General features: G+C 49.4%; 1 protein-coding gene across 6 annotated transcripts in view; it reads left to right on the top strand.

Moving 5' to 3' along the window:
* KDM5C (lysine demethylase 5C) overlaps positions 1–27,934 on the top strand; it is a 31,722-nt gene that overhangs the window by 3,014 nt on the left and 774 nt on the right. The window contains exons 2-26 of one of the 6 annotated variants that reach the window (XM_034986091.1): positions 1,564–1,641; positions 3,906–4,028; positions 4,337–4,507; positions 5,038–5,172; positions 5,914–6,037; positions 6,148–6,329; positions 7,377–7,535; positions 9,350–9,469; positions 9,601–9,759; positions 10,363–10,544; positions 10,639–10,801; positions 17,068–17,187; positions 17,297–17,491; positions 21,039–21,220; positions 21,309–21,433; positions 21,565–21,712; positions 22,292–22,397; positions 23,065–23,423; positions 24,026–24,164; positions 24,609–24,788; positions 24,935–25,072; positions 25,264–25,863; positions 26,142–26,220; positions 26,354–26,553; positions 26,658–26,783. In XM_034986091.1, the coding sequence (XP_034841982.1) occupies positions 1,564–1,641; positions 3,906–4,028; positions 4,337–4,507; positions 5,038–5,172; positions 5,914–6,037; positions 6,148–6,329; positions 7,377–7,535; positions 9,350–9,469; positions 9,601–9,759; positions 10,363–10,544; positions 10,639–10,801; positions 17,068–17,187; positions 17,297–17,491; positions 21,039–21,220; positions 21,309–21,433; positions 21,565–21,712; positions 22,292–22,397; positions 23,065–23,423; positions 24,026–24,164; positions 24,609–24,788; positions 24,935–25,072; positions 25,264–25,863; positions 26,142–26,220; positions 26,354–26,553; positions 26,658–26,783 (4,293 nt within the window). Of the gene's footprint in view, positions 1–1,563; positions 1,642–3,905; positions 4,029–4,336; positions 4,508–5,037; positions 5,173–5,913; positions 6,038–6,147; positions 6,330–7,376; positions 7,536–9,349; positions 9,470–9,600; positions 9,760–10,362; positions 10,545–10,638; positions 10,802–17,067; positions 17,188–17,296; positions 17,492–21,038; positions 21,221–21,308; positions 21,434–21,564; positions 21,713–22,291; positions 22,398–23,064; positions 23,424–24,025; positions 24,165–24,608; positions 24,789–24,934; positions 25,073–25,263; positions 25,864–26,141; positions 26,221–26,353; positions 26,554–26,657; positions 27,900–27,934 lie in introns of those variants that run through there. The other 5 variants (XM_034985874.1, XM_034985924.1, XM_034986001.1 and 2 more) reach the window with 5 other exon arrangements.

The raw sequence follows: 27,934 nt of genomic DNA, 5'->3' as shown, positions 1-27,934 counted from the left end.
TGCACTGAGGGGAGTGCCCTACTGATAGGTGGCAAGAGGGCACGGGGAGCTGGTCTGGGCTTGAGCCATACCATTTTAGTCTTTTCTCTCTCTCCCTCTGTCTCTCTCTCTCTCCTTTTTTTTTTTTAATTTTCCCATGCTTCACTGAGCCTCAGCTGTTTGCTGAAAACCTGCTTCAGCTGGGGGCTTGGGGGGAGTATGTGTGCATGCAAGTATGAGTCCTCTGGCCTCTTTTCTAAAAGTGTGTGCGGAAGAGGCCAGCAGCTTTTTCTTCTCTTTTACTACTGCCCGCTTCCATATGTATGCGTGTGTGTGTGTGTGTGTGTGTGTGTGAACACTGGTATCCTGGTGTAGTGCAAAGAGCCTTGGACTGGAGGTCAGAAAACATGGGTTCTAGTTTTGGGTCTGCCACTAAATCAGCATGTAATTTTGGAGAAATCGCATTTCTTCTCTGGGCCTCACTTTCCCCATTCATAAAATGAGGGCATTGGTCTAGGTTACTCTAGGTTCTTCTTACCACTCCAGCAGGAGCCGGGGCTCTGGGGAGGAGAGGACTGCATGGGAGGTTTTGGGGGGGAAAGGGCATCAGTGAGGGGCTCTCCGCAGCCACCCTTTGGGTAGGACACAACAAGCTCCAACTTGGCAGGGCAGAGTCACCCCCCACTTTCATTATCTTTCCCTGACTTACTTCCTCCTCCCCAAATCCTCCCATTCTTTGCCACCACAGTTGGGTATTCCATCACTAACCACCCCCTCCCCCCACACCCCGGCTCTTCCTGTACTGGGCAGGTGTTTGAGAGAGGACCCACAGGAAGCCTTCCAGACTGGGCAAGTGATGCAGATTCTTGCTTTTCCCCCGCAGTGTTTGTCTCAGGCCCTTTAAATTGAGAGAACAGACTTTAAAGGCCCAAACCTTTAAATCCTGCCAGAATTGGAGCTGAGCTACCCTGCATGTGTGGGGTCAGCTTAAGATATCAAGTTTTAAGGACGACTCCTTTGGATAACATTTTCATTTGAAAACCAGTTTAATTTTCCATATCAGTCTTATGAGGAAGCCAGGGCAAGTGTTCATATTCCCACCTTACAGATGAGAAAAACAGTCTCAGAAAGGTAAAATCCCATAGCTCTTAAGTAGCAGAGCTAGAACATGAACCAAAGTCTTCTGACTCCAGATCCTTTGTGCTTACCAGTACTTCCAGCCTGTGTCCTACAGCACATGCCTGGGGAACAAGGAGTTAATGTGGATGTAGGGAGAGTTTGGGGTCAACTGTTTTGGGCCCCATCTCTCTATTTCTTGAAATCCTGGCACTGTACTGTTGGAAGGGACTTGGGAGAAATTTCCCAGGACATGTGCTTTGGGCATCGAGTGTGGACTTGAGGGTCTGCTAGGGCCCTGTTGTGAGTTCGGTGGGGTGGGTAGTGGGTTGGGTGTTTGTCAGGTTAGAGGGTCTGGGGTGGTCAGAGGTCTGGAAAGGCACAAATGGGATGCTGAGCTGCTTGTGGTGCCCTCTGGTCTTACACTGTGCTGGAATAACCCAACTCCCTTTCCCCTCTGTACCCCAGGACTGGCAGCCACCCTTTGCTGTAGAAGTGGACAACTTCAGGTTTACTCCCCGAATCCAGAGGCTGAATGAACTAGAGGTGAGAAAACTAGCAGCTGGTGGTGGGGTTGGGTGAATGGATACCTGAGCTCTGATCCCACTTCCCTCATTCCTTCTCGGGCTAAGGTACTTTCCCCGACTCAACCTTTATTCTTTCTTCTGTGAAGTTGCATGGAGGTCATGGAGGAAGCTTTAGAGCTCGGAATATAACCAAGAGCAGGAGCATTTAGCATCTCCAGTGTGATAGCTCAAAGACTGGGCATGTCCGTTTCCCTAAAGCTTTGCTACTTCTGAAGCTCTCCTGCCAGCTAACCTACCATACCTGAGTCAACAAAGGGAAACGGGTTGGCTGAGGCCTTTTCTTGGCCAGCTGAATGTGGCCTCATTATCCAATTCATCCACAGCCCTGTGCTTCCTACCTTCCTTCTGTGGGGCTTGGTAAGGTGGGATGCGAGGTAGATGGTCAGGAACAACACAAGAACCGGTCCATATGGGGGCTAGAATGGTTATAAATTTGAACCGGGGTCAGGCAGGTAGGCTTTTCCCTCTCCCTTTTGTTCTGCAGGAAGTCCAGGCCCTTTGTATGGATAGGTGAGGTTCTCCACTAAGGGCTTGAGAATGCCCTGGGGTCATGAGAGTGGGTGCTTTGAAGCCAGTTCCAGGGAAGATCCTGGAGTTTCCCACAGAAGATGTGGTTTAGAAGTTTGCTGCCACCTTTCTACCTCACTGTTACATATCCAGGAACCTTACTGGATGACCTGGGGAGGGGACATATTAGGCCCGACTGGAAACCTATGACCTAAAGGCTTACTTGTTTCTAGACCACAGTTCCTCAGCCTTGATACTATTGACATTTTGGCCCAGATAATTTTTTGTCGTGGAGGGGCTGTCCTGTGCATTTTAGGATGTGTATCAGCATCCCAGGCTTCTTTCCACCTGTGTTAGATGCCAGTAATACCTTCTCCCAGTAATGGCAACGAAAAATGTCTCCAGGCATTGCTAAATGTCTCCTGCGTTGGGGCGGCGGCGGGGGCGGGGATGCAAAATTGTTCTCCTCACTGAGAACCACTGTTCTCTAGTGAGTCTATGTGCTGTCCTGGTCAGAGCAAAAGTCTTCTCATGGAGGGGGGTATAAGTTTCTTAAAGAAATGGATCTGACCAGGTCTGTGGGGGTACAGCTAGTGCAAGATGTCATCTAGCATGGGACAAGAACAGGTTTTCTAGAGATACTGTGCTGGCTAATGATGGGGAAGAGCAGGGATGAGATTGGAAAGCTAAGGAGTTAAGGTGGAGGGAGTAGAGTTCTTGGCCTCTTCCAGGTTCTCACAGCTAAAGAGCCATAGGTTGTTTCTTTCTACAAATAGACCTTAGTTTTCCCAATCTATGAAAGAGAACTGTTTCTGTTCCTCTAATGGGATCTGAGCAAGGTGGTGAATGGTAATGACTTCTCTAGTTCTCCCTAGAATCAGGCCCTCTGACCCATGCAAGGTGGTTCTAGACTTGGGACCTTGGGGAGCCTTTCTTGGGTCACTGCAATTTCAGGGAAGCATGGTACATGCCTTGTTCCCAGAATCCTCGGACCCGATGTGGACCTGGGTTGGCCAGGTGCTAGTGCTGCTTTGGTACACTATCTCTTAGTTCTTCAGCATGCACTCTCAGCCTTCAGCCACCATGGGACAAGTTTTGTGGTGCATAAAGAAGAGCTAAATGTGCTCTTTTGGAGCCTTCAATCTCTGAAACATGCCTAGAGCTTAGATGCAGTTTTGGAGGTTCCAGAGGGACCTTCACTGTCTTTCTTGTAAGTCCACCCTTCTGGAGTAAGTGGACTGGGCAGTTATTTTATTTTCCTTTTATAATCAGAAGATGGAGGTCCAGAGAGTAGAACCAATTTGTTCAAGGCTATACAGCAAATCAGTAGCAGGGAATAGCTAAAACTTAAGTTATTTGATATTCGGATCTCTTGGTACCTGCTCTGTGACTTAAGGAAGCAGAGGCTCTCTGTAAAAGAGACGATGATACTCACACAGCCCTGTCAGGGAGATTGAGAGGGTGTGCATGTAAAACTGTGGCTCTTGTGACTCGACCTTCTCTGTGTTGGGACCTTGGGCTTATCCTATTGCCTAGAAGGGGGCAGAGATGAGAGAGAGGTGGGCTAAGCACTGCCTAGAGTTTGGGACCCATTTCACTGGGAAAAGCCCTGGATGGTGGGCTGCTCTGTACCCTTTCTCCCCTCGTAAGATTAGGCCAGAAGACAGGGTTCAGGTGGAGGGGGAGGCCGGCCTCTTTGAGCCATTTCTTTTCCAGGCCCAGACAAGAGTGAAGCTGAACTACTTGGACCAGATTGCCAAATTCTGGGAAATCCAGGGCTCCTCCTTAAAGATTCCCAATGTAGAACGGCGGATCTTAGACCTCTACAGCCTCAGTAAAGTAAGAAAGGCTTTTCTCAAACCCCTCCCCACCCCTTAATATCCTTCATACTCTGCGGGCTCCCTTGGTTTGGGATATTAGATCTCTATGCTGCAGTGAAAGGGGCACAGCCTCGTAACACATGAGCTGTCATCGGAACTTCTTGGCATCTCTTACTGCAGTTTGAACCTGAGTGGTGGTGGTAGGAGGAGGGGATAGCCCCCAGTGAGGTGAGGGGCTGGAGTTGTCCTCATCACCCTTTCTGCAGGCCAACTCCCTTATGTACATACACACAGCACATCCACATCCCTTCCTGCTTGTCCCTGCAGATCGTGGTGGAGGAAGGTGGCTATGAAGCCATCTGCAAAGACCGTCGGTGGGCCCGGGTGGCCCAGCGCCTCAACTACCCACCAGGCAAAAACATTGGCTCCCTGCTACGCTCCCACTATGAACGCATCGTTTATCCCTATGAGATGTACCAGTCTGGAGCCAACCTGGTGGTAAGGATGCCAGGCTGGGGTGGAAGAAGCCTTTCCCTGCCACCAGATACAGATTTCTCATACTTGCTCTTAATGGAACTGGTTCAGTGGGCTGGAGACCTGGGAGCTAGACTCTGCCCTTTTCTAGTGGTGCCTATTCTTTTCCCATGCTGCCCAGGGTCAGAGGTCCTGGAGTTGCCCACAGGGCCAACCTACTATCCACTGTGTGACAAGATTGTAACTGATAAAGGAATTCCAAGGAGGGAGAGACATTTGGGGCTTGAGAGGTCTGGGAAGAGATGGCATCTGATTGAGTTAGAGAGATGCTTGTGGAGAGGCGGTTTGAAGGTGGAATGACACAAGCAAAGGCAAGAGAAGAATTCTCAAAGTGTGTGCTGGTGTCATTGGTAACGACCAGTTGAGCAGGGCCTATTGTTGTGGGTCAGGTGGGTGCAGCCACAGTTTCGTTTGCCACTGGGTAAGGATAGAGGGAAGGCATCGTTGGGGGCTGCAGCCCCATACCCTGACCCTTACTCCTCACTTGTCCCCAGCAGTGCAACACACGCCCATTTGATAATGAGGAAAAGGACAAGGAATACAAACCCCACAGTATCCCCCTTCGACAGTCTGTGCAGCCTTCCAAGTTCAATAGCTATGGCCGGCGGGCCAAGAGGCTGCAGCCTGATGTGAGTACTTCTAAGAGCTTCGGGGGTGGGAGTCCACAAAGTTCTGACCAGAGTTCGGTTCCCTGTTGCACTCTCCCTTCACTCTGTTCTCTGAGATCTGAGCAGTAGTGTGCCCCCCTCTGGCTACACTCTTGCTCTTTCCTTTACTCTCAGCTGAGCTTCTGAGCTGGGTCTTGATCTGCTCCTACAATAGCTTTTCTGTGTCTGCCCTTTTTTGCCTGTCTTGTTCTTTCCGGACTCACTCTGCTCCTAGGGCTAGACCTCTTCTTTTCCCTTATACCTATATCCTAGTTTCAGGCAGAAGCTTATGTGCCAGGCATTGTTCTAGGCACTGGGGATACAACAGAGAACAAGACTGACATTGTCCCTGGGCTCACCAGAGCATGTCATTTAGTAGACCGTATTAGTCACTGCCGTTTATTGGTAGTGCCACACACTGTTAGATTTCTTTCTATATGTTATCCCCAAACCCTTTTGTAAACCTGCTTGTAAGGTAGGAGTTAATATTCTCATTTTACAGTTGGGAAAACTGAAATTCCACCTTAATTTCTTTCCAAGAGAGGGATAATGGGGGAGCTCACTTAACCCTAGTCTCCAAAAAGCAGCTCTGAATTCTTGCCCAGGCCTGCCTGTGCCTCCTGGCATGAGCTCAAGTGATATATAGTCCAAGCTATTGTTCTTTTAGGATGGGGCAGTTTGCCTCAGATAGCAGACTTGATTCATTTCCTTTTTCCCTCCCAGCCGGAACCCACGGAGGAAGACATTGAAAAGAATCCGGAGCTGAAGAAGCTACAGATCTATGGGGCAGGCCCCAAGATGATGGGCCTGGGCCTCATGGCCAAGGATAAGACCCTGCGGAAGAAAGGTAAGGCCTGACAGGCTGGGGCAGTGTGAAGGATGGCCTCACCTGGGGAGAGGAGGCGGGGCCCTGACTGTTCTAGACCTGTACTTTAGAGCCCCTCTTCCCTCTCCCAGATAAGGAAGGGCCTGAGTGTCCCCCCACCGTAGTGGTGAAGGAGGAGTCAGGCGGGGATGTGAAGGTGGAGTCAACCTCACCTAAGACCTTCCTGGAGAGCAAGGAGGAGCTGAGTCACAGCCCAGAGCCCTGCACCAAGATGACCATGAGACTGCGGAGGAACCACAGCAATGCCCAGTTTGTAAGGACCCAGCCCTGACTTCTTAATGCTCTGCTTTTCATCCCTTCAGCGAGCATTTCCCCAGCATGGCTCTGGACCAGGTTGCATTAAGCAGAAAAGTGGGCCTGATGGGCCCTGCCCTCAGGTAGCTCACTTAATTGGGGAAACAAGGCCAACTCACATGGAACAAAGGACAAGAAAGGGTGAACAAGTGCTGTCAACAGGAAGTGCTGGAAGGGTCCAGAGAAGGAGGCTCCCTCCATTGCTTCAGGATAAAGGCTAAGCTCCTCATTACCATGCATGATCCAGCCCCTGCTGACCTCTAGCCTCATTCCCCAGCACTGCCCACCTCACTCCTCTGCTATAGCCACACTGAACTACTTGTAGGTATGTTCGTTTTTTCCCCTGAGACGCGCCATGCTCTTTCTTTCCCCCGTCCCTTTGCACCTGCTATCTCTCCCACCTGGAAGAGTTTTCCCCTGGGCTCTGCCCCATTGCCAAACTTCAGTTTGCCTTCAGCTTTCAGTCAGTTTCAGATGTCATTGTTGGGTGTCACCTTTTCAATGAAGTTCTTCCTCAAGGCTCTCCCTCCTTATCTCCAGCCGATTTGAGTGCTCCCTTCTCTAGGGTCCCCTAGTCCCCTCTGTGAACTGGTATCGGCGGTTTCCACATTACCTTTTAATTTTTATGAATATGTGTCTCTGGAGTACTGTGTGCCTGTCGAAGGCAGCTGCCATGTCTTACCCATTGCTGTACTTCAGAGTCCGGCATAGTGTTGAACACCTACGTGCTCAGTGTTTATCGAATTAAAAATGGGAGATTTCACGACTCATGATAAAGACTCTGCTCTCACAGCTCTACCAGTTTATTTGGGGAGATGGTACGTGCATGCAGTTAAACTCCAGAACTAGCACGACTAGCCTGTGACAGGGCCGTGAATGAACGATCTAGCCAACAAGCACGGTGGGTTTCTAATGGAGAGCTCTGTGGACTAGGGTGCTGTCTGGAGGACAGTTTGAAGGCTAGACGAGCTTCGATTGATGAACTGTTGCCTCCTTTTCCTGGCAGATCGAGTCCTATGTATGCCGGATGTGTTCCCGAGGGGATGAGGATGACAAGCTTCTGCTGTGTGATGGCTGTGATGACAACTACCACATCTTCTGCCTGCTGCCGCCTCTGCCTGAGATTCCCAAGGGTGTCTGGCGGTGCCCAAAGTGTGTCATGGCGGTAAGGCCTTCCCAGCCCCAGTTCATGTCTGCCGCAGAGGGCATTCTTGCCTTCCTTCATCAGGCCTTACTGACGGCAGCTTCCCAGCTCAGCCACGGTTTAATGTTTTGGGTCCCTGGGGTGGGGCTAGGCTGGGCCGAGTTCGGGGAGAAAGAAGAGGCGATGTAGCCTTTGCGTATGTCCTCTGGGAGCCCCCAGACCACCTGGGGAGGTGAGGGTCCTGATTGGACAGATTGTATGCCGACGTGTAGTCAGATGCTAGATTATGCGTTAGAAACTGAGGCGTAGAAGTTCAGAGGAGAGGGAAATGACTAAGGGTAGTAATCAGGGAAGGTGTCAGGAATGAGATTTGGAGGACAGGAATATGAAGAAAAAAATTGTTCTTTTGATTTCCAAGTTTTTTATTCTTTGTTTTTTTTAGAAAGCTTGGAAAATAGACAAATTACCTATCATCTCACCACCTAGAGACAACCATTGTTAATAGTCTGGTATATTTTCTTCTCATCTTTTTGTTGTTGCATATATATAGCTATCTTTAACAAGTTTGGGCTCTTATATATTTTCATTTGCTATTTTATAATCATTTTTGTACATCATTACATTTATTCATGGGTAGTGATTTGTGTTTTTTTGTTGTTGTTGTTGGGGGGCCATCATATGGGTATAATAGTTTGTTTTCCTTTTGTTTTGATAATTTGATTAAGTTTGCAGTGATACAGGCTTTAACTAGAAGAGGTGGGCAGGGCTAGTAAACTTGGGGATGGAGGCATGCCAGGACAAGGGTATTTGGCGGGGGGTACTTAGGAGGGCAAGAGGGGCAGTCAGGAGAGCATCTGAAGCAGCAGTGAGGGCTGAGAGGCCCGGTAAGTCGGCCAGGTCCGTTTCATGAGCTTGCTTCCTTCCTTCATCCAAATTCTGGGCGCTCATCTATATTTGTCTCTGGGTTTCTGGAGAGCAGATGTTGATGGTCTCTCGTCTTATGTCAGGGACTCATCTGTGGTCCTAGAGACCAGCTGTGCGTGCGTGCACGCGCGCGCGCACACACACACACACACACACACAGCTGAGGAAAGAGACCAGGGCAGTGCATAATGGCCTTGGAAGTGGTGGAGATTTCCTTCAGGGAGGAGTTTGGACACCAGTAGTATGATAAGACAGTGAAGGCTGTCAGCCCTACTTGGCTCTCTTTAAGTGGTTGTGGGCCAGTGGACCAGATTGACATTGATTTTTTTCAGACATGAGTGAGTCTGTCTAACTCTGGGGTACATATAGCTCTCTTCTAAAATCGTGAACCTAGGTACAAAGCGAGGTAGTCTCACGTCCTATCTTCTGAGACCGTCTAAAGAACAGGAATGTTGTAGGGTTTGACGATGTAGAAGCTGGTGCCTTTGACTTCCATCCTCTGAGCTACTAGAATATTCAGTGCCATTTTCCCAGGCTTGTAGTTCCAGTCTGGGCATAAGAAAGCTTCCTTAGGCATTCTGTTTTAACTCCCTATTTTAGCTCAAGAGGAAAAAGCGGTAGCAGAAGAGCATAGGATAGTGTATTTAAGTCAGAGGTGGTGGTTTCAATAGTAAAGTCCTAAAGGAAGAAGAGCAAAAGCATGGCAGCAGTGCATGTGGGGATGAAAAGACTAAGCTGAAGCGCTGGGAGAAAAAGGTGGAGCTGCAAAGTGAGGCCTGCCTCCGGGGCCTTGAGTGCAGACCTAGGGCTGCTCTTCCTCCCTGCTCCTCCCCCATATTCCAGCTTCGCTTTTGAGGATACTCCACCTCTGTGCCCTCTGTCTTGGTGACATGTTCTCCTTTGGGTTTCAGGAGTGTAAGCGCCCCCCTGAAGCCTTTGGCTTTGAGCAGGCTACCCGGGAGTACACTCTGCAGAGCTTTGGCGAGATGGCTGACTCCTTTAAAGCCGATTACTTCAACATGCCCGTGCACGTAGGTGATGGAGGGCTGGGGTAGCATTAGGGCTAGCATCATAGGTGTTGGTGCCTGATGGGCTTAGCTCTTTTGAGTCACTGGGGCCAGGATGTGATGGGCCATGGTCATCTGCTACCCCTATTCCCCAGATGGTGCCTACAGAACTCGTGGAGAAGGAGTTCTGGCGGCTGGTGAACAGCATTGAGGAAGATGTGACTGTTGAGTATGGGGCTGACATCCATTCCAAAGAATTTGGCAGCGGTTTCCCTGTCAGTGACAGTAAGCGGCACCTAACCCCCGAGGAGGAGGTGAGTGGATGATTCATGGTTATATGTCAGCTGTGTGTGCTTTGGCAAGTCATTTAGTATCTCTGTTGGGTGGGGGTAATTATGCCCGCTTCCCACGGCTGCTGTGCGATTTAGATAAGATGGTATACGTAAAGAACACAGCCCGGTATCTGGCATGGCATCTCTAAGCATGAGATTGGCTATTTCTTTGTAGGATGGGGATCGTATCTACCTTACAAATTTGTTGTAAGAATTAAATGAGAAGGTGTATGAAATACTTGGAAGGGTGCCTGGCTCATTCATAAGAAGTGTTCAGGGACTGGAATATGTGGGAAAAAATGAGGGCCCAGGCCTACCTCCAGAGAAGGGAGCATTTTGGTCCAGAGCGGGGGCTTTTAGCTTGCAGGTATTTTGGTGAGTGAGTATATCTGTAAAACTCCCTAAATTGAAGGGAATTGAAATTTTGTGTGTGTGCATTTGGCAGGTAGGAGGTGGAGAACATCTATAATATTTCTCAGATGTGTCAAAGAGGTCTGTGACCTCAAAATTAAGGTTCCCTGGGCTAAAGAGCTCAGCTCCTTAGCATAAGCCTCATCCCCTTTCCACCAATACCCAACCTGACAGGAGTACGCCACCAGCGGCTGGAACCTGAATGTGATGCCAGTCCTGGAGCAGTCCGTGCTGTGCCACATCAATGCGGATATTTCTGGCATGAAGGTGCCCTGGCTCTATGTGGGCATGGTCTTCTCAGCCTTTTGCTGGCATATTGAGGATCACTGGAGTTACTCCATTAACTACCTCCATTGGTGAGTGGGGGTCCTGGGAAGCCAGGGAGGCAGGGTAGGCTCCCTCGGGACCACGTGTGTGACCACTCTGTGTGTCCCCTTTCCACGTGGCCAGGGGTGAGCCGAAGACCTGGTATGGGGTACCCTCCCTTGCGGCAGAACATTTGGAAGAGGTGATGAAGAAGCTGACACCTGAGCTCTTTGATAGCCAGCCTGACCTCCTGCACCAACTTGTCACCCTAATGAATCCCAACACCCTCATGTCCCATGGTGTGCCGGTGAGTGCTCAGGAAACAGGACCAAGGGGTAGAAATGATGTAGCGTGTCCTTCGTGGTGGTTGTGGTCGTGGTTGTGGTGGCTGTGGTGGTGGTCATCATCTGGAATCTACCCCTGCCTCTTTCTCCTTCTTCTTCTATCTTAATTTGACAACTCTAATAGAGACCTCACATCATAGTAGTTAGATAAGCAATGTGATGGTGAGCCCTCTGGGCCATGTGTTTGAGGGCAGCACCTCAGGATGGCTTCTTTTCATGTCTGTATTCTAGCCAGTGGAAGAGCGAAGTGGGAGGACAGGGCAAGACAAGTCTCCTTATTCCTAAAGACGCACATCATTTCCATTCATCTCCTGTTAGTCACAATTTAGTCACATTGCCACATCTAGCTGCAAGGAAGACTGGAAAATGTGATTCTTACTCTGGATGGTCATGTCCCAGTTACAAATTCATATTGTTGTGAAAGAGGGTGAGAATGAATATTGGGGGGTTACTAGCCGTCTCTGACATGTTCTATATAGTAGCCCTTCTGGGAGCAATGGGTGTTTTTTTTAAATTATGTAATAGGTCGTAAGTTCTACGGTAGTAATTTTTGTTTGCAACATGTAAGTGTATCAAGTCAACATGTTGTACACTTTAAACTTAAACGATTTTATGTCATATCTCAAGCTGGGGGGTGGTACATAACCTCTTCTTTAAAAAGTGCTAATGTCTATCAACATTTAAAATAAAAAAAGTTAAACCCAGAGTCCTAGACTGAACCTGTCCTCCTCCTCTGTGGACTCCTCTCCCACTCCATAAAATGTTTTGCTGCTTATACAGTCTGGCTTGCCTATAAGGGAATTTCTAGCATTAGCATCAGCCGGTTTTCTGATGTGGATCTTAAGACAGCCTGATCAGCACTTCTGTACGAACAGTAATTAGTACATCCTCCACCTGTGTTTTAAGTCTTATTCTGTGCTACTCCTCCTTCCCACTTCCTTCAACCTCCCCCCCGGTGCTCCCCACCACCACGACCTTGGCTGCCCTGCCACTTAGTCTAATGCATAGGACATGGTAGGCAGTCACTGCATATTGAAATAATGTCTCCTTGAGATCCCCACTCATCTGTACAGTAGGGCTTTGGACTAGGCCAGTGGTTCTCACTCAAATTTCTTCTTGCCTTCAGCTTGTTTTGATACACTACATACCTTGTAATATTTTTTATTGTATACTTTAGTGATACTTAGTGATACTTAACTAAGCATTGAGGGATCTAGGGAATTAGAGGAAGTATATCCCACAACAGTTCAGGCAGCCTTTCTCCACTCAAGGTGGTGGGGCGGGTGGGGTATCCTTTTCTCTCACTGCCTCACTCCTTTTAAGAACTATTGGACTCGAGAGGTAGACGTGATCGAGGGCCCTTCCACTTCTGCTCTTCCTAAGTAGGCGTTGGGTCTGACTTTTCCTCACACTCCTTTCTTCCTCACCCACAGCACAGCATTGGTCCTTGCCTACAGTGTCAAGAAACATTTGTAAGAGTGGAAGAGGATCTTTAAGGATTTAGATAGATAAGATATATAGCTGTTTAACTCTTACCTCTTTTTAAGAAAACTTTAATACAGATTTTTAAACATGTGCTCTTTGCTTCCAGCTCCACAGCATTTGTCCTGCTCATGGCTCACCAGCTTCTCTGGCCAGCTGCTGCTTCCCCCCCGCCCCCCACCCCCACCCCCCGGCCCTGCCCCTCCTGTAGGTGGTTCCCAGCATCTCCAGGCTTTCTGGACTTGGCAGTATCCCCTCAATCCAAGGCATCTGATTTTCATATTCTCATGCTGGCAGGCTGCGGTTGTGCCAGCTGAAGCTCCCCAAGGAGCTATCTTTAGCCCACCCCCTCCCCCCTTCCCCTTTGGTGGAAGGCGGCCATTTCTTTTTATAGCTATATAGTGTAAGTATTATCTTCATTATAAAAGAAACCTGCCCCCTTTCCAGAAAATGGAAATTTAGAGTGGTCATCTCTATTTCCTCCACACTTTGTTATGTTTCTGTTATTTTTCTACATAAATTTTGACATAAGAATAATCAGTGTATGGATTTTATAATCTCTTTTTAAGTTTAAATGGTCTAGAACGGCACTGTCCAGTTTGGTAGCCACTAGCTACATGTGGCTGCTGAGCACCTGAAACACGGCTAATCTCATCTGAAATGTTCTGAAAGTATAAAACACATGTTGGATGTCAAGGCTTAGTATGAAAATACCTCACTAATAATACTTTTGTATGCCACATACGCATTGAAATGGTGATACTGTGGATATATTAAATAAAATACATTGAAGTTAGTTTCACCTGTTTCTTTTTACTTTTTTAATGTGGCTACTAGAGAATTTAAAAGTATATATGTGGCTGGCATTATATTTCTGTTGGACAGTGCTGGTCTAGAATGATTTTTGCTTCCTTACTATGAATTGCTTATAACCATCTTTTAAAACAAACAAAAAAACCCCACAACTTTATTGCAGTATAATTTACATACCATAAAATTCACCCATTTTAAGTACACACAGTTCAGTGAATTTACAGAGTTGTGCTACCATCACCACAATCCAGTTTTAGAACATTTGTCACCCCAAAAAGATCCTTCGTGCCCTTTTGTAGTCAGTCTCCATTCCAACCCCGAGTTCCAGGCAACCAGTCATCTGCCTTCTGTCTCTAGAGATTTCCCTTTTCTAGACAGTTCACATACATGGAATAATATGTGGTCTTTTGCATCTGGCTTCTTTCAGTTCACATAATGTTTTCGAGGTTCATCCATGTTGTAGCATGTGTCAGAACTTCATTCCTAAATTTATGGTGGAATACTACATTTTATGGAAGTACCACATTTTGTTTATCCATTCACCACTCGATGAACATTTGGGTCATTTTTAATGACTGCAGAATGTGAGGAGAGCCTTTTTAGATAACTACATAGGAAATGGTAAAGGGACATGGCCAAAGTGAGGGTGCAGGTTGAGATGAAGAGTCAGGAGCCTTAAGTTCTGTTTCTGACCCTGCTACTTGATGCTTCTCTGGAACTCAGTTTTCACATCTATAAAATTAAGGCTGGGTCTAGATCATTCAGCAAGTACTGGCTAGAACTCCCTCTGTGTACGGGCCTTTGGCCAACACCTTGAAGACAAATAAACCGGTCCCTGCCTTTGGGTATGTGCAGTTGAGTGGAGAATAGAGGTGAGTAAATGTTAGAGGTGCTTCAAAAGGACAGCAGACTGGGTCATTGGGGGGGGGAGGGTGGTCAGGAAAGCATTTGTAGAAGTGGTGATCCTTGAAGGAAGATAAGAGTTGCCTGTTGGAGCCGTGGCTTCATCATGTGGACATGGGGTTTCAAGTAAGGGGTTCTTGGCCATGGCTTTGCCAGTCAGATTTGCGTTTTTTGGAAGATCATTCTAGTGCTTGGTAATGGGGGCCAGTGCAGTAATCCAGGCAAGAAATACTGATGTTGCCCCTAAGTAGGGATAGATTTGAGAAGAAAATGTATTGGAGGTGGGAGCTGATGTATGACCTGAATAAATGTGGAGATGTATTCATGAATGGGCAGATTCAATATTGTGAGGATGTTAATTCTCTCCATAGTAATCTAGAATCCTTACAGAAGAATTGTTGGGTTGAAGGATATAAACATTTTAGGTTCTTGATCTATATTAGCAATTTGGTTTTCCAGAGAGTAGAAGTTACTGGTCCTATTATCAGCACTGCACCTGTTTCACTCTGTTCATCAGCATTGAATGTTCATCCTAAAAACCTTTGTGAGACTTCTCCTATAGATGGCAAATTAAACATAACACATGGCTGCTTCCATTCCTTACTGAAACCACTCAAATGGCACAAAGGTTATTGTTTTTTTTTTTTAAGGTTTTTACAAGAGAGGATACAATGATAAAATTCTTGAAACCAGAAAATGGATGAGAAAACTGAATCTTAGGCCAGTATTGAGACATCTGAGAACCAGCCAATCTGATTGATACCTCAGAATTCCCCCAGAGGTTCCGTAGTCAGTGACACCAGGCATTTTCGGAAGAAAGATGAGTGAGGTGAAAATAGGGATTGGTTCATGTCTATATAGGAAGCTGTGAGGTCCCCTTCCACACTGGGCAGCTGGAAATGTGACCCTCCGTCACTAAAGCAAAAGACTTTACTTCTGAAGAGGTAAAAATAAAAGATCTCTGGACTGAGGTCTTCTAGATACAGTTGAGGGTGGAGGTATAGTGAAAATAGTAGGATTCATCATTGTGTCCATAGTGGATGCTGAGGTTCCCAGCTGTCTTCTTTCACTTGGCTCTTAGAACACTGGCAGACAGATCTTTTTCCTCCAGGCAAAAAAATGGGAGAGTTTTCTCTGGAGACTCTGAGTGGCCCGAAAAGAAAGACCTAGAGTTTCCCAAACTGAATGGCGCTTCCAGATCACCCTGCAGTGAAGCTCACAGTTGACAGACTTCACCTATATACTCAGAACTTCCATTTAGCTTTTCCGTTTCTTACTCTTAAAGTTGACAGTCACAGATTAACAGACAGCTGAGGAAACTCTAGAAAATAGAACCAACCAAACAAAACAACTTGGATAAACAGGTTAGGCAGGCAAAGAAGTAAACTTCAAAAAGGGAAAGAAACCTCATGAAGATCTTCAGAGATAAGCATATAGCACAAACTGAAATAAGAACAGGATACTATTTGAAAACACCCTGAAAACAAAAAAGAGCTCTTGGAAATTAAAACTGTGATAGTAAAGGGAAGAAAAAAGTTTAGAAGATCAATAGTTAAGGAACTCTCAGAAAATAGAATAAAAAATAAAGATGGGAAATTACTAAAGTTGAAAGAAGAGATTTTGTTCAGGAGGTTCAATATTCAAATAATGAGTTTTGAAAAGAGAGAATAGATGAAAACAAAGAATCAAATCATTAATGAAATCATTCAAGAAAATTTCCCTGAACCAAAAGGCTGAGTTTTCAGAATCAAAGGGCCTACCCAGTACATGAATGAAAATAGATGCACACCAAGGTATATCTGGTGAATTTTTATATCAAACACTGGGATCAGAAAAATCCTACAAGCTTCCTGAGAGAAAACAGGTTTAATTCAAAGCATTAGAAACCAGAGTGGCTTAAGACTTTTCAAAAGCAACACTAGAATCTAGAAGATTAGAGCCATGCCTTCAAAATGGTTTTCAATTTAGAATTCTGTATGGTCAAATTATGAAGTACAAGAGTAGAATAGAGACATTTTTTTAAAAAAAAAAGTTCTTCACACCACTTCCTGGGAAGCTATTGGAGGATGTGCTCAAGTATAGCCAAAGAGTAAACACCAAGAAAGAGGAAGACCTGGGATCTAGGGAACAGGAGAGATCATCATGGGAGAGGGACGGTCCAGGGAGGACGACAGCTGGCTCGAGTTGGAACAGATCATAGGGCTCTGCTACAGAAAGGTGAAAACTGATAGGCAAGAGGAGGGTTGGACACTTGTCTTAAAGGTTGGGATTGAATTACTAAGACATGTGCAGAAAACTAAGCAAACTGAGAAATAATAGGAGGCTGTCTTTAAAGTCTAGAGGCATGTTATTTAAGGTTGTTAAGGTAAATGCCAAAATAATCAGAAGAGGTGAAAGTGATTGGCTCTGAGAAGTGGAGAATGGCAGGGCCTGCTAACTTTAAAACAAATCTTATAGACCATTTGGCTCTTGGAACTGCCTATGTGACTGATAAAAGTAATTATTAATGAAAAAGCCATTGCCAGCTTAATGAAAAGTGGTATTTTAAATTTTTATAAAAATTAGTAGGAAAGTTGAGATATTTTGGTATGTACATTGCCTACTTTTGACGCAAATGTTCCTATTGCTGCTAACATAAATCTCAACTTTGAGAGCCGAGGCCAATGGTCCTTCCTTTTATAATTGGAGGATCTGAGAGTCTATTGTCACGCTGTTCCTTCAGGCTCTCCTTTGTCTCCTTAAGGATCCTGCTTTTTTTTTTTTTTTTTTAAAGATTTTATTTATTTGACAGAGAGAGACACAGCGAGAGAGGGAACACAAGCAGCGGGAGTGGGAGAGGGAGAAGCAGGCTTCCCACTGGAGCAGGGAGCCCGATGTGGGGCTCGATCCCAGGACCCTGGGATCATGACCTGAGCCGAAGGCAGACGCTTAACAACTGAGCCACCCAGGCGCCCTGGATCCTGCTCTTAAATCAAGTTTCTCCCGACCCTGGAAAACCTGTCTCAGTGACCTTGGCCTTTTTCTTCCTCAGGTTGTCCGCACAAACCAGTGTGCAGGAGAATTCGTCATTACCTTCCCTCGTGCTTACCACAGTGGCTTCAACCAAGGCTACAACTTTGCAGAGGCTGTCAACTTTTGCACTGCTGACTGGGTGAGTCTGGAGTGTGGTGGGCTGGCAGGGAGAAGCAGGAGGGTTGTGGGGAAGCTGAGGCACCACGGCCTTCAGACTTGGCCACGCTCAGCCTTGAATCTGTCCACAGTTGCCGGCTGGGCGCCAGTGCATTGAGCACTACCGCCGGCTCCGAAGATACTGCGTCTTCTCCCATGAGGAGCTCATCTGTAAGATGGCTGCCTGCCCAGAGAAGCTGGACCTGAACCTGGCAGCAGCTGTGCATAAGGAGATGTTCATCATGGTGCAGGAGGAACGGCGTCTGCGAAAGGCCCTGCTTGAGAAGGTAGGGTGGAGGGGAGAGGGCCCTGAATTGGGCACGCTATCCTGGCAGAAGTGGGGCAAGGAAGAAGTAGATGTAGCTTCTATTCTTGGGGTATAGTAAAAAGAACTAGATCCATCTGGATTGGAAATCACATTCCTGTGCGCATGGGTGGCTCAGTCAGTTAAGCGTCTGCCTTCGGCTCAGGTCATGATCTCAGGGTCCTGGGATCGAGTTCCGCATCGGGCTCCCTGCTCAGCAGAGAGTGTGCTTGTCTCTCTCCCTCTGCCCCTCCCTCCTGCTTGTGCTCTTTCTAGCTTGCGCTCTCTCTCTCTCTCTCAAATAAATAAATAAAATCTTAAAAAAAAGAAGGAAATCACATTCCATTCTCTGCTCTGCCATTTATCAACAACTGTGAGCAAGTTAATTTACTTCACTGTCAGTATCCGACTCTGAAAAATGGGGATTATGATGTTTATCTTTTGGGATAGTTGAATAGATTAAAGATTATGTTTATTAAGTAACTGACCCGTAGCAAGTGCTGGTGTCACTGCTATTCGTCATTATTTAAATAACCCAACAGGACAGGCTGGCATGTGAAACCTCAACTGCTGATTTAGCTGGGTGACCTTTTCAGGTTATTTAACCTCTGATAGTCTCACTTCCCCACTCTGTAAAATGGGAATAAATACCGAACTTGCAAGGGAATTGTAATTGCTTGAGGAAGGTGATTTATGTCAAAGCATCTGTTAATTGCACTTGCATTGTAATAGCTGCTGTTATTGGTAATAGTAATGCATGAAGAAAATGATTGAAATATGGAACATTTCTTAGGAAATGCCATTTTATTACATTCAGATGATTCAGTAGCTCAAACTAGAGTGCAACTACCAAATACAAGGTGGTCCTCCTTTATTTTTTTTAAAGCAGTCCTCTAATAGATCTCTCATAAGCAAGTGGTCAGTTGTGTTTGTAGGTGAGTGGGACTGCTGCTCATGTAGTTCAACTGCCTTCTTAAAGCTCCACACTTGCGCAGTTAGGAAGTGACTTAGTGAGAGTCCTCTTTAGTATTACAAAGGAATGCTGGTCCTGAGTGACCCCTTGCTGCCCATTTAGGGTAATACTTTCTTATGTTAAAGCTCATTTATAACTTGCCCGTGAGCATGGACTATAAGGAGAATTTCAGCTGTGGTAATGTTGGAAGTTTGTGGTGTTAGTTGGTAAGCCCCTGGGCTTTCCCAGGCATCATTTTCTCTCTCTTGAGTGCTATTATTAAATAATGAACCTGGGGTTGTTCCAGACTGTAAGAAGGAGTTGAAGCAAGGTGGGAGACTAGGTACTCTCATCCAGACATTGAGAATTCTTTATACTTGGCTCTTACCTTAGAGAAGAGTTCTGGACCCCCCCCGTCTTAAAAATCTGTAGAATATTGTGTGTGTGTGTGTGTGTGTGTGTTTGAGTACTTTTATGGGGAGAGGGCTCCTAGCTCGCATCCAGTTCTCAGTGGAATCTATGATCCTAAAATACCTAGGGACTGCATCTGAACTTAAGAGCATTCTCTGGCTTTAGAATCAAAATATACTGTCGCCAGATTCTTACTTTGGGCAGGTTACAGACCCTCTCTCTGAGACTTAGTTTCCTCCTTAGTAAAATGGGATAGGCCTGTGAAATAGGTATCCTTAATCTGCAAATTAGAGCTAATAATAGTATTTGTTGGGTCCCCCAAACTTGTAACTGGTGTGTGCCCTTGACCAACATGTCCCCATTTCCCCCACTCCCCAGCCCTTGCAAACCATCATTCTACTCTTGTTTCTATGAGTTTGGCTTTTTTCGATTCCACGTATAAGTGACATTCTATAGTATTTTGTCTTTCTGTGTCTGACTTACTTGACTTACTATAATGCCCTCAAGGTCCATCCATGTTGTTATAATTGGCAGTATTTCCTTTCTTGTGGCTGGATAATAGTCTTGTATGTAAATACCATGTCTTCTTGATCTGTTCATCCACTGATGGACTCTTAGGTTGTTTCTGTATCTTGGCTATTGTGAATATCTCTTTGAGATTCTGATTTCATTTCCTTTGGATATATATCCAGAAGTGAGATTGCTAGATCATAGGGTAGTTCTGTTTTGAATTTTTTGAGGAACCTCCATACTGTTTTCCAGGTAGCTGAATCAATTTACATTCCCACCAACAGTGCACGAGGGTTCCCTTTGCTTCACATCCCTTGCTAACACTTACTATCTCTTGTCTTTTTGGTAATAGCCATTCTGACAGGTGTAAGGTGATATTTTGATTTGCGTTTCCCTGATGATGATGATCGTCACGTTGAGCATCTCTTCGTGTACCTCTTGGCCATTTGTATCTCTTTGGAAAATGTCTGTTCGGGTTCTCTGCCTATTTTTGATCAGATTGTTAGTAGGGGGTTTTTTTGCTATTGATGTTGGATGAGTTCCTTGTATGTTTTGGATGTTAGCCCTTTATCAAATAGATGGTGTACCGATACTTTCTCCCACACACTTTCTGTGTGTCTGTTTTTATGCAAGTACCATACTGTTTTAATTACTATAGCTTTGTAGTATAGTTTGAAATCAGGAAGTATGATGCCTCCAGCTTTGTTCTTCCTTGTCAAGATTGTTTTGGCTGTTAGGGATCTTTTGTGGTTCCACTTATTCTAAATGTTCTGATACTTAAAATTTTAAGTCCTTAGTTGCTGTGCCTTTTTAATCTTCATGACAACACAATGAAGATGGTGCCATTATCTCCCATTTTATAAGATGGGGAAACAAACCCAGAGAGGTGTAAATTATTTACTCCATACCACACAACTAGTTAAATAAGTGGCAGAGCGGGATTTGTAATGTACAGCAGACTCCTATCTGATGCAGAGGTTAGATGTTACAGTCAATATAGAACAAAAACTGTTAGTCAGAATTTCCCTTTAAAAATCCCTAAAATTGGCCATAATGCATAGCGTCATACTGTCTTTCAGTTACTTCAGCATAACTGGCTTTTCTCCATTTTTGGAACAGAATGCTTTTTCTTCATCTGAGTAACAGATGAAGTCATTGGCATAGGTTTGAAAAAAAAAAAATTGTATCTTTAAACACTGGACACAAGCACAGAGTTTTGTTTCTGTGAGTTCTATATGTGCTTTGCAGTGTGTCCTGCCTGCCAGGTTGCCGGCATGGCGCCTGGAACACGGGCGCTGAGTGACTCAAAGCCAGCCTCGTTCCCCTTGTTCTCAGCCTTTCCCTTGGCCACTCCCACACAGTGCCACCTCTCTGGCACCTTGGCCCACCGCTTTCCTCACCTCCTCTCACCCTAAAGGCCCTTTTTGGTGATCTGATTCTCACCTGATTTTTTTTTCCTCTCAGCCCACACTGATCTTGCCCTGGTTCATCCTATTTCCCCAGTGTGGAGAGCTTGAACTTCACAGAGGCAGTATGTTCTGTGGGGTTTGCTCTCTAGAACTCTCAGCACAGATTGGAGTCTTAACATGGGGCTCAGTTGTGGCAGAGATAGGGGCCTGTTGTTCTATATAACGCGCGTGGGTTGAATTGCCCCCAGGGCATCACGGAAGCTGAGCGAGAGGCTTTTGAGCTGCTCCCAGATGATGAGCGCCAGTGCATCAAGTGCAAGACCACGTGCTTCCTATCAGCCCTGGCCTGCTATGACTGCCCAGACGGCCTTGTCTGCCTTTCCCACATCAATGACCTCTGCAAGTGCTCCAGTAGCCGGCAGTACCTGCGGTAAGCAGGGGGCCTACTGAAGGAAGCAGGCTGAGGAGGGGGCTGCGGAGCTGGGCCAGATGTGTGCTTCCCTGCCATCTTCCTCCAGGTATCGATACACCTTGGATGAGCTCCCTGCCATGCTGCATAAACTGAAGGTTCGGGCCGAGTCCTTTGACACCTGGGCCAACAAAGTTCGAGTGGCCCTGGAGGTGGAGGATGGGCGGAAGCGCAGTGAGTGATGGGGGGACGGAGGGACTCCACAGGCAAGTTCTCTTCCCTTTTCTTCTGGACCCCACTCCCACCCCCTTCCTCTGCCTTTACTCAGTACTGCCTACTCCTTGCTGCTTTCATTCTCTCTCCAGGCCTTGAAGAGCTGAGGGCGCTAGAGTCTGAGGCCCGTGAGCGGAGGTTCCCAAACAGTGAGCTGCTGCAGCGACTGAAGAACTGCCTGAGCGAGGCGGAGGCTTGCGTGTCCCGGGCTCTGGGACTCGTCAGCGGCCAGGAAGCTGGGTATGGCAGTGGGAGGTGGCGGGCTCAGATTCTGCCTGCTGAGGAGCTGGCACTTAGGAGGAGTGGACTCTGAGCGCCACTGGGCAGATGACAAGCACTGCCGTGTGGGGTGGCCTAAGAGGTGTTGGGAGGGCAAGGAGATCAGGCAACTAGAATGGAGAAGAGTGCTAAGAAAGCTAGAAATGGTCCTTTTTATCAGTACCTGGAGATTTCCGGCAGGCTTAGGGATTTTGTGGGCAAGGAGGAGTTGTGGAAGGTTTAGGGACAAGAAAAGCATCAGCCTGATCAGAGAATTCACGGTAGAGGATGAGTTGAAAAGTCCAGCTTCTGTTACCATCATTTAATTTCTAAACTACCCCCGCCCAGCCATATATCCTATATTCCCCCCTTCTCATTTGCTCTCATCATATGAATGTGCTGATATATTAAACCCACCTCCTCTAATCTGGACAGCTGGGGGCACTGTGGAGTAGGAGAGATCAAGGTGGGCAGGTGTGAGGAAAGGCATTGGATCTGAGCACAGAGATGGAGGGAGGGGACTGGGTTTGGACCTGAAACCCCACATGTGAAACTCCATAGCCCCCACAGGGTGGCTGGTCTACAGATGACCCTGGCTGAGCTCCGGGCCTTTCTGGACCAGATGAACAACCTGCCTTGTGCCATGCACCAGATTGGGGATGTCAAGGTGAGGAAGAGTGCACTTGGAGTGCTGATGAGGGTTCAGGGGGATTGGGAGACCTGAGCAGCAGGCGACTCTTGGCTTCCTTAAAAAGCGTCAAACGTTTGGGCAAGACAGGATGCGCCTGTTAGAGTAACAGGAGCTGGGAGGCAAAGGGGCGGGTGGCAGGGGTGTAAGTACAGGATGCAGAGTCAAGAGAAGGTGTCCTGGTGGAGGTGGATGAGGAGAAAGGAACAAGGATGTTTGTGGGCCTGGAAAGCTGAGTCAAGTTCAGGAAGGGAGAGGAGAGGTGGGACGAAGAGGGCAGTGGACACCAGTGGAAGCATAGGGGTTTGTGAGGAGGCCAAGCATAGCAGAGTGTTCTTAGGGCAGAGGGTCTCCTGGTGCTGTACATCAGAATCCTCTGGGGACTAAAACAGAGCATAGACTCCTGACCAAACCCTATTAAGACTCTCTAAGGGTGGGGCCCAGGAATCTGTGTTTTAACAAATTCCCCAGGGTATTTTAGTGGGCAGGGAACCTTAGGGCATGGCAGAGGAGGAGAGCTCAGCCCACGTTAGGCTCTCTTCCCAAATACTGGCGGGTAAGAAGGTAGGTGGGGCAAAAGTATTTGGTGGTGGGACCTCCAAGTGGGTCCAGCTGAGGAGTTCGTTCTTCTTCTGTATCCTGGTAGGGTATTCTGGAACAGGTGGAGGCCTACCAGGCTGAGGCCCGTGAGGCCCTGGCCTCACTGCCCTCCAGTCCAGGGCTACTGCAGTCCCTGTTGGAGAGGGGGCAGCAGCTGGGGGTGGAGGTGCCTGAGGCTCAGCAGCTCCAGCGGCAGGTGGAACAGGCACGATGGCTGGATGAGGTGAAGCGCACGCTGGCCCCCTCAGCCCGAAGGGGCACCCTGGCTGTCATGCGGGGACTGTTGGTCGCGGGTGCTAGTGTAGCCCCTAGCCCTGCTGTCGATAAGGCCCGGGCTGAGCTGCAGGAGCTGCTCACCATTGCCGAACGCTGGGAGGAGAAAGCCCACCTCTGCCTGGAGGCCAGGTAGGTCCAGCCGCCCCCCAACCCCCCCTCCCCCGCCCCGACCTTCAAGGTTTAGTGGGAAAGCGGATGGGGTGATTCCCATGGGTGGCCTTGGGTACCAGACTCCAGTACTGGTGTATTGACTTTCTTCCTTTTTTTTGTTCCCTAGCTTATCTTTCTTTCTTTTTTTTTTTTAAACTACATGTACACATAGAGACAGAGCTAGGCTTACGGGGAAGCAGAGATGGACAGATACAGACATGGATAGAGGACTAACCCCACTGGCTGACATGGGCACACGCACTAACGGGCGGACAGGTGCTGGGCAAAGCCCCGCAGGGCCCCCTGACAGACTGCGGCACCAGGGGAGCCCCGCCGCTTGTTCCGGCCGTGCGAGCAGGCTGACAGGCAGACAAGCCGAGGCGCAGAGGCCACGGCGGAAGTTGGGTGGGGGCATGCGGTCTGGAGCGAGCAGGACTGGCAGCCCCCTGTAGGCAGAGTGCTAGCAAGTAGGCCCAAGTGGCCGCTCCAGGGGCCCCTGCCGATGTATCTGGTGGGCAGGCCAGGCTGCCGGTCAGGCAGATCACTCTAGACTGAGGCCTCTTTTTTCCCCCTACCTTTAGGCAGAAGCATCCACCAGCCACGCTTGAGGCCATAATCCACGAGGCAGAAAACATCCCTGTTCACCTGCCCAACATCCAGGCTCTCAAGGAGGCTCTTGCTAAGGCCCGGGCCTGGATAGCTGACGTGGACGAGATTCAGGTGAGGACCCTGTCGCCCCCTGAACCTCCACCCTAGATCTTCAGTCCAGCCAGGAGAGCTGGCATACATTGGGTTAGGCTGGGTTGGCTAGAGAAGCAGTCCAGCCCAGTGAGAGGAGGCAGAATGTGCTTGGCAGCGAGCCATGGGAGGCCAGCCTGAGGGTGGAGAGGTTGCGGAAAGGGTCGGGAGGGTAGGGGCAGGGAGGGTGGAAGAGGCAGGCCACAACAAAATGATGAGTCCGATGGTCACGGGCACTGACCGGATTACCTGCGGGCTGAGCCGGCGGCTGTGGGGGTTGTAGGGGGCACTTCCCTTAGCATGATCCCTGTCTGGTTCTGCCCAAAGACTGCAAGTCTGGTGCCTCTTCCCGGCTCAGGGCCGGGCATAGAGTAACCTCGGTAGATGCTGGCAAGTTGACTTGAGCTCTCTCCACCTCTGCCCCAGAATGGCGACCACTACCCCTGCTTGGATGACTTAGAGGGCCTGGTGGCTGTGGGCCGGGACCTACCTGTGGGGTTGGAGGAGCTGAGACAGCTAGAGCTGCAGGTGCTGACAGCGCACTCCTGGAGGGAGAAGGCCTCCAAGACCTTCCTCAAGAAGAACTCTTGCTACACACTGCTGGAGGTGAGGCCTGGGCCCTGACACCCCAGCCTCTCCTGCCTCCGGCCAGCTGTTGCGAGGCGGCTCACAGGAGACTGGGGGGGTTGGGGAGCCCTGGTAGTGGGAGGGAGGGGAGGCCTACTCATCCGCGCCCTGTCTGCCTGCCTTAGGTGCTCTGCCCGTGTGCAGATGCCGGCTCGGATAGCACTAAGCGCAGCCGGTGGATGGAGAAGGAGCTGGGGTTGTACAAATCTGACACGGAGCTGCTGGGACTGTCCGCACAGGACCTCAGGGACCCAGGCTCTGTGGTAAGGAGCAAGGACCCACAGTGAGAGGAGAGCCTGGCGGTGATAAGTGTCTGAGTGGGGCCACCCTGGGCGGATCGCTTGCTCCCTGGGCCTCGCTTCTCCTGGTTTGGGAGTAGGGTGTTAATGGGGCCAGAGGAGGGAGGGGACAGACAGGCCGCTGACCTCCTCTCCCGCTGTCCTGGGCATGCCAGATCGTGGCCTTCAAGGAGGGGGAACAGAAGGAGAAGGAGGGTATCCTGCAGCTGCGTCGCACCAACTCCGCCAAGCCCAGTCCACTGGCGTCGTCGGCCACGGCTTCCTCTGGACCCTCTGTCTGTGTGTGTGGGCAGGTGCCGGCTGGGGTGGGAGCGCTGCAGTGTGACCTGTGTCAGGACTGGTTCCATGGGCGATGTGTGTCGGTACCCCGCCTCCTCAGCTCCCCGAGGCCTAGTCCCACCGCGCCCCCACTGCTGGCCTGGTGGGAGTGGGACACCAAATTCTTGTGTCCGCTGTGCATGCGCTCACGGCGCCCGCGCCTGGAGACCATCCTGGCACTGCTGGTGGCCCTGCAGAGACTGCCCGTGCGGCTGCCTGAGGGCGAGGCCCTGCAGTGTCTCACAGAGAGGGCCATCAGCTGGCAAGGCCGCGCCAGGCAGGCTTTGGCCTCTGAGGACGTGACTGCTCTGTTGGGACGGCTGGCTGAGCTTCGCCAGCGGCTGCAGGCTGAGCCCAAGCCTGAGGAACCCCCTACCTACCCTTCAGCCCCTGCCTCTGACCCTCTCAGAGAAGGCAGTGGCAAGGATATGCCCAAGGTGAGCTGCCCGCTCCAGCTCTGGCCCTCACATTCCTGTCTCCTAGCCCCCGCCCCCGTTTACGCTCTAGCCCTGTCCCCGCTCTCTGACTTCTGACCTCTCTCTCAGCCCGGCCTCCCTGCCCCATTCTACATTCTGTCCAGATCCCCCGACTGCTCCCTGCCGCAGCCTTTGTCTGCTCTCCTCCTCCAGGAGGCAGAACGTGCCGAGTCGGGGGTCGGTGGGGAATAGGGCCTGGTTCTTCAGTCACCACCATCCGTTCTCGCTCTCTTTGGCAGGTCCTGGGCTTGCTGGAGAACGGAGACAGTGTGACCAGCCCTGAGAAGGTAGCCCCGGGGGAGGGCTCAGGTAAGAGAGGTAGGTCTAGGTGTGGGTAGGCTGCTGATTGGATATCCCCAGTGCCCCGTGTGCTCCTCGGCTCGGGGGGGGGGGGGGGGGGGGGTACAACCCAGAGCAGCCTCTAACCCAGCCTGTCCCCGCAACCCACCAGACCTGGAGCTGCTGTCCTCGCTGTTGCCACAGTTGACTGGCCCCGCGTTAGAGCTGCCTGAGGCCACCCGGGCCCCTCTGGAGGAGCTCATGTTAGAAGGGGACCTGCTTGAGGTGACCCTGGATGAGAACCACAGCATCTGGCAGCTACTGCGGGCTGGGCAGCCTCCAGACATGGAGCGGATCCGCACACTTCTAGAGGTGAGGACAGGGATCATGGACAGGGCCAGGAGGTCAGGCCAAGGAGGCAGGGATCCCAGGCCTGACCACTGGCCCACACCTCTTTCTGCCTGTCTGATACACAGCTGGAGAAGGCAGAGCGCCATGGGAGCCGGGCACGGGGCCGGGCATTGGAGAGGCGGCGACGGCGGAAGGTGGATCGGGGTGGGGAGGGCGATGACCCAGCCCGAGAGGAGCTAGAGCCAAAGAGGGTACGGAGCTCAGGGCCAGAGGCCGAGGAGGCCCAGGAGGAGGAGGAGCTGGAGGAGGAGACTGGGGGTGAGGGCCCCCCCCAACCCCTGCCCACCACTGGCAGCCCCAGCACCCAGGAGAACCAGAATGGCTTGGAGCCGGCGCTAGGGGCCACTTCAGGCCCCTCGGCCCCTTTCTCTACTCTGACTCCTCGGCTGCATGTGCCCTGCCCGCAGCAGCCGCCTCAGCAACAGTTGTGACAGTGGCTGAGCCTAGCACAGACCCCCCACAGAGAAACCCCCTTGGCCTCAAGGATCCTCTTTCTGACCATCAAGCCTGCTTCTTGGGAGGTGGGCAAGAAGGGGGGATGGCCACCCCCCCCACCCCACCCCCCGAGCCCACTCCTGAGTCCCTTGACTTTTATATTCTGACTCCAAGGTATTGTTCAGACCTCAGCTCCTGGGGGCCGGCCCCTGGAGTCCCCCTCCCTGGTAGCCTCTAACCAGCATTCCCAGACACCTGAGGCAGATAGACAGATGGATGGGCAGGTGGGCAGGGGGGTGGCTGGGGCTGGGCCAGCACCATTCCAGAGACAAGGCCAGTGCGTATGCAAACTGGGGGAAAACTCCTCTCCCTTCTCTCCCCAGTTCTGGCCCTGGCCAGGCCATGCTACACTAACCTCACCTCCCTCTCACTCTTTCTCCTCCCTCCCCTTTCCTGCCTCTCCCTCCCACCCCCCCCACCCCGACCCTACTTTCTCCCCCCCTTCCCTCTCCTTTCTCCTCCCCCTTCCCCTGACTGTTCCACCCAGGAGGAGGAAACTTCACATAGCTGTGCTCACAGTTTTTTATTTTAAATGAATTTGGTTGGGGAGCTGAGCAGGCTCCCTGTGATCTGAAGAAAGCTTTTGGTGCTTGTCCTCACAACCACCTTGACCTTCTCTCCCTGTCCTGCCCTGTCTCCTTTCCTCCTCCTGGGTTCATGTTGTAATAAAAGAAGATCGTTGGTGTGTAATTAATTTGTTCAAAAAAAAAAAAAAAAGGCAAAACAAGAAACTTGGTTCCAACTGAAGCCTATTTTAATTTTATTTTATTATTTTCCTCTTGTTAGAAATAAAACCCTTAGCAACATTTTTTGGAAATATGTTTCTGAAGTGCATTTCTCTTTGAAG

Source organism: Mirounga leonina, unplaced genomic scaffold, assembly GCF_011800145.1.
Source record: "Mirounga leonina isolate KUSES-001 unplaced genomic scaffold, KU_Mleo_1.0 Mir_101529, whole genome shotgun sequence".
Lineage (NCBI taxonomy): Eukaryota > Metazoa > Chordata > Mammalia > Carnivora > Phocidae > Mirounga > Mirounga leonina.
This window is presented reverse-complemented; position numbering and strand designations above follow the sequence as displayed.